We start from the raw sequence: 5,690 nt of genomic DNA on the forward strand, positions 1-5,690 counted from the left end.
CGACTCTCGTCCCACCTCCCTGGTCGAACCATGTTCTGTGCCCGGCAGGCCAAAACAAGACCTCGACAAGACCTCGGCAAGACTCGACAAGTAGAGTCCGCCCTGGACGTCTGCGTCATTTTCACCAAGGCACCAACCCGGATTCATCATTTCTTACTTATTCAGTGGTACAAGACTGTCGACAAAGCTCATCTGTTTGGGTCTCATTTTGAAGTGACATAAATTGCGTCGTAGGATTTGAATCAGGTATTTATCCAATATTTCATTTCTCTTCACCGGAAAAAGAAAGAGGTGAGATGGAAGATGTTTCGAACGTTTAGTTTCAAAACTCCTCAACGAATTAGAAAATTACGCAACAGCAACTTAATGCCTTTTCCAAAAAGCTATCATATATTAACAATGGATTTTTTTTTTTATTTTACCAGTTGATACATTGTTTTATCAAAAAGTCTGGAAAGGTGCGCGTGTTTCTATTTCAATTTTCTGCTCAGTTATGTTTCTCCTTTTCGAGAGATTTGTATAGAATAGTTTGAACATGATTATGTGTATATTGGCCTGTATCAATTTGATCCACATACTTAGATAATCTCGCTTAAGTAGAACATTCAAAATAGGTACTGGTGCATAGATGACACTTAATAATCAGGATGCATAATGTTTCCGTTTAACGCTCGAGATGTAAACGGATCTAAGGATTCCAGTTTACTTTTTTTGTTCTTTACTATATTTATGTCTCTATCATGTTCTTTTGATCTGTGAGTTCTGCATTTCGACTTCCGCGTCCTAATCAACAGTATTCCAATACACCAGATAGTGGACTACGTCTACACTTGACATTGAAGAAGAATCTGTGACACTGTTAATGCGTGGCTTTTTGAAAGGTACAATTTTATGTGAAAACTTTTCAGAGAGCATGACAGATCAGAAACCGTTTCGTGTGGTGCTGTGGTGCGTACCACGCACAGCTTCGACAGCCATTGCGAAGTGTTTGACCGCACTCGACAACACGCAGGTAAGGCTTATAAGCGGAAGGAATAACTTCATAAATTATCTTAATATCGGACACAAAATTGAAAAGCGACTGCCATACTGCAGATAGTTTTGCCTTTGCTATACCTCTCCGTGAGATCGCATGTTTGTTTATCTGTATTATGATAGACCAAGTGAGAAAAAAGAAGGTACCAACCAGTCTATTTTACGGATCGAATATACGATCTCACACTTATACGAAGAGTAGCATCGTTCATTCGTTCAAGTAAATTTCGTTTACTGCATTCTCTATTAAGAAACAAAATTTTATTCATTTGTGATGAACTTTCATAACGCGGTATAATGTAAAGTATAAAGTATAGTGTGACATGACGGCAAACTCCTAGCACACACAGCAATATTGTGGTTTCTATTTATTTTCAAGAACATGAATATGCGCAAACATTTCAACGTAAGTGACCCATTTCAAATATCAAACTTTTTAAAGAAATTGGAATAATAACCTTGGGCGCATTTGGAGACAAACAATATAATGAGATGTTGTTGAATGGTGCCGCTTCATGGCACAATATTGTTCCATTAATTCAGAAGCAACAAGTTAAACTGGGCAAAATGTTGCATTGTTCTTTTGTAGGCAAAAGATATTAGCCACATCATGGATGTAGTATGCTACATTTCCACATACATGTGCCTGTCTGTATTAAGTACGTATACATACTGCTTATTCCATATCTCTTAGGTATGGTTCGATCCCTATGGCATAGCCGCCATGCAAGAATCATCGCTCAAAATGATGGCTGTAGAAATGCCCAAGTCATGGGACGAGTTTCGGCCCCAAGAACTCTTGACCAAGCTTGGCGCAATGGTGAAGGGCACTCCTCTGGAGGAGAAGTTCAAGCCGGAACTCTATGATACATCAGTATGGGTGTAAGATAATCATGTTTCCTAATTTTTAACAACATCATCACTGTAGCTATCATATCCATCACATTACGCATGATACCCGATAGTGTATGTGTACGTATGCAAAGCACAACCCAATAACAGCATCTATACACCTTTTTAATCATGGTGTTACGTCTCCCTCATCTTCCTCTGATGTAGACGTGATGGCTGTCGCAGACAGCTCGAGGCGCTTCCGGCTGGGAAGTCCGTTTTCGTGAAGGACATGGCATACGGAGTCACTGGTCATCTCGACCTCCTGCCCAGCAAGGCTTCCGGTCTGCGCCACACCTTTCTCATCCGCGATCCCGCGCGAATGTTCCCCTCGTGGCGTAAAATCTTGATCGAGACGATGAAAGCTATGCCAATGCCGGGTCAGAAGCCGCCGGATGAAGCTACCTTCGATCTTACTACCGACCACCCGCTCGTACGGCCTGGCATGACCTACAAGTGTCAGTACAACTTGTGGAAGTACGTCAAGGAAAATCTGGACCCGAACCCAGTGGTAATCGACACTGACGATCTTCTCGCAGCGCCAGCTGCCGTCTTGAGTCGGTAAACGCAAATTCACTGATTCTTCCCCTTTTGAGTCGTATCAGTGTACTATATATAGTAGTTCCAAAAAAAATCCTAACTTGGCTCTTATACCATCAAAGAGTAAAAAACAAAACAAAACAAAACTGTTAACACATTATCAGATCATAATGTTACATGACTATGAAAATAAAAAGAAACACTTTACACTAATTCCACAGTTTTCGTTTTTAAGTTGTTATTTTGCCCGCTCGTTGCACATTTCTATGTCGGGCCTATTTCGAAGTGTAAACCTTGAACTGAATAGTGAAAGGCCAGAAGCCGCAATTAGTTCAAAATGGGTTTGCTTTATTCCGTAACATTTACTACAGATTAAAAAAAAAAAATGAAACGTTTCTTATTAACAATTAAAGGGAAGGTAAACCCAAAAAGCAATGTGGATTGAGTGAAAGCAGCAACATTAGTAGAACACATCAGTGAAAGTTTGAGGAAAATCGGACAATCGATGCAAAAGTTATGAATTTTTAAAGTTTTGGTGTTGAAACTGCTGGATGAGGAGACTACTAGAGGATATGACGTATGAGTGGACAACAATACAAAGAAAATATAAAGGAAATTCAACAAAAATTCACTTTTCTAGAATTATGAAAGAGCAATGGACCAACCTCTTTCAGAAAGCAGGGGGAATAATTGCTACCCCTAACATATGTCAATATCAAGTTGATGGAATTTGTCATTTTCGTGAAAATGGATTTTTGCAGAATTTTCTTTATATTTTCTTGGTATTGTTGTCCACTCATACGTCATAACCTCTAGTAGTCTCCTCGTCCAGCGGTTCCAACACCAAAACTTTAAAAATGCATAACTTTTGCATCGATTGTCCGATTTTCTTCAAACTTTCACTGATGTGTTCTACTAATGTTGCTGCTTTCACTCAATCCACATTGCTCTTGGGGTTTATCTTCCCTTTAACATATGATGAAAACACACACACTGAATATAATACAGTATTCGCTTAAACTCTAATGGTCATAGCCTCAATGTAATGCCAAGTATAATATTACCAATAGCCCCAAACCAACGTATGCCATGACCATTGCACTTCGATTCATTCTGCATAATATGATGTTGTAGTTTGAAATGACACCTTATGCCTGATAGCGCCATTTCAACTTATACGTAATAGGTCCGGGGTGGGGGTGGAGTCACTGTACTAGAGTCCCTAAGGCTGCTTTCACATAGAAGTATACTATTCGGGTATTCGGGATCGTTTTTCGAGGGCACGCGAATAGCTTGAATAGAACGAAAGGATTTCCTCACACCGGTTCACATAGGAGGGCACTATTCGAAAGCACCGAATACCTGCGAAAAGTTTAGCAAAGTGGGAATCGAGCTTGTTCGATTTTCTTGCAGCGTATACCGTCTCTCGTTTATGAAATAATGACACTTTTGGTCTGGATTTGCCCGTTAGCAAATATAAGCATGTAGACCGACATTCTGATGCAGTTTAGAAATTGTTAATAAGATTTGCTGCGATGTAGGAGGAAGAAATCCTCACTACATGGGATGGTGAGTTGACGGTGCGGGTGATGGTGTATTCGGTGCTCGAATAGCGAATAGCGAATAGCGAATACCGAATACTTCTATGTGAAAGCAGCCTAAATAGAGAGAGTTGCGACATGGGAGGTCCGCAATTGAACACATTTTGGAAACAAAATGGAGGTTCAAATTCTTTCTTTTCAAAAGAAACAGATTCTCACCGCGGGTGAATAGAAAAGTTACGTAATAGTGGAATTTCTGAAAACATGGCGGCGTTCAGATCTATGGTTGTCGCAACTCTCTCTATAGAGGAACTCTACAGGGCTCACACGGGTAAATAATTCCCCATAGAGACGTGTGTTAAAATTCAAATTTCAAAAAATTATGTAAAATAGCTGGGAGAAACGAGGTGTTTCATCTTCACTAACCTGGATAAGTGAGATATTACCTTTCATCCATCAAATTTCCAGGGTGGGTTCTTCGGCTCAAATTCTGTCCAAGGGTCCGCAAAGCCAGACTACGAGTTCTTGTCACTCAAAAAATCACCTATTTTCCGTACACGTACCCAATGAAATATAGTCCCCTCAAATTCCATCAGAAAAACTTTCATCTTCCAACCAAAATGCAGTTTGTAGAGGAATTCATACTCAATATCTACAGCTATTCAGTTTTTTGCCAAACTACATCATTGATTTTTAATTATTTTTTTCTTCATTTATTTTGGCATCTTTGGTACGAATTTGTGAAGGGGTCTGGGACAGTCCATTTTATTTACAGGTGTGAACCCTACACTGTACAATAGCAGCGCGCCCCCACCGCCGGTATACGACTCAATGATTGCCGAAAATAATTATGCTATGTAGCTAATTGAATTAATGAGAACAATGCTTGAATGTTGCTTGAGAGAAAGAAAGAAATATTAACAAAAAAAGAAGAAGATAAGAAATAAACTTCTTCTTTCAGATGCCACGTAACATTTTACAACAACCTGTTATCTCAGATATTTCAAGGAGTGCGGAATGCCATGGGACGAAAAGCTGTTGAAGTGGGATGCCAGCGCGGATGTCGTGAAGAAATGGAAAACCCTATTCCCACTTGTTGGCACGCCTAACGATGACACCATCAAGATTTCCTATGGCAAGGCATTTGCTTCCTCTTCGTTCACTGCCAGTGCGCCCAAAATCCCGCGCTCTGAAATGACCCCGGATGTGATCAAGGCTGTCGACGAAACGTCTGCCTATTACAATGAAATGGCTGCAACGAAGATTCGTGTGTAAAGATCACATTGCTGAGTTGGAAATGAATTTGCTAAGTGTAACATGACAATATTAGAGTTACCATCATTACATTTGCGTATGCAAGGACTAATTTTTTTTTTTTTAACTTGGCGCTTCGTCTGAAAATGATGAATATTATGAAGTAATTGCTGTAAGATGATGTCCTACCAAGGAGGTTGATTAAAAACAAATATGTGAAGACGATCATAGCCAATTTACACAGCATGTTGATGAGTATGATCTGTTTGTCATTTATAAGCAATTATACAGCCTATCATGCGATGTAAGAGCCGTGTGTTCGTTTCAATATCTCAATGACCTGAAAAGGTACTTGCTTATGACTTTATTATTGACCCATCCAAATACTTGCATGTGAGTTATTGTCCACGTGTTCCTCTCATTACCCCA

General features: G+C 39.8%; 1 protein-coding gene across 1 annotated transcript; it reads left to right on the forward strand.

Moving 5' to 3' along the window:
- The first annotated feature begins 913 nt into the window (after positions 1 to 913).
- Positions 914 to 5,282, forward strand: LOC140228293 (uncharacterized). The gene is made up of 4 exons (XM_072308518.1): positions 914 to 1,012; positions 1,730 to 1,917; positions 2,095 to 2,487; positions 5,006 to 5,282. The coding sequence occupies exons 1-4, from the start codon at positions 914 to 916 to the stop codon at positions 5,280 to 5,282; spliced, it is 957 nt and encodes a 318-aa protein (XP_072164619.1).
- Positions 5,283 to 5,690: the final 408 nt, after the last annotated feature.

Source organism: Diadema setosum, chromosome 5 (assembly GCF_964275005.1).
Source record: "Diadema setosum chromosome 5, eeDiaSeto1, whole genome shotgun sequence".
In the NCBI taxonomy this organism is placed as follows: Eukaryota; Metazoa; Echinodermata; class Echinoidea; order Diadematoida; family Diadematidae; genus Diadema; species Diadema setosum.

Bases quoted from the DNA above. Each gene is read 5' to 3' on its own strand.
- LOC140228293 (XM_072308518.1), top strand. From the start codon at position 914: ATGACAGATCAGAAACCGTTTCGTGTGGTGCTGTGGTGCGTACCACGC. The intron at 1,013-1,729 runs GTAAGGCTTATA...CATATCTCTTAG, and splicing joins CCGCACTCGACAACACGCAG to GTATGGTTCGATCCCTATGG. The intron at 2,488-5,005 runs GTAAACGCAAAT...CTGTTATCTCAG, and splicing joins CCAGCTGCCGTCTTGAGTCG to ATATTTCAAGGAGTGCGGAA.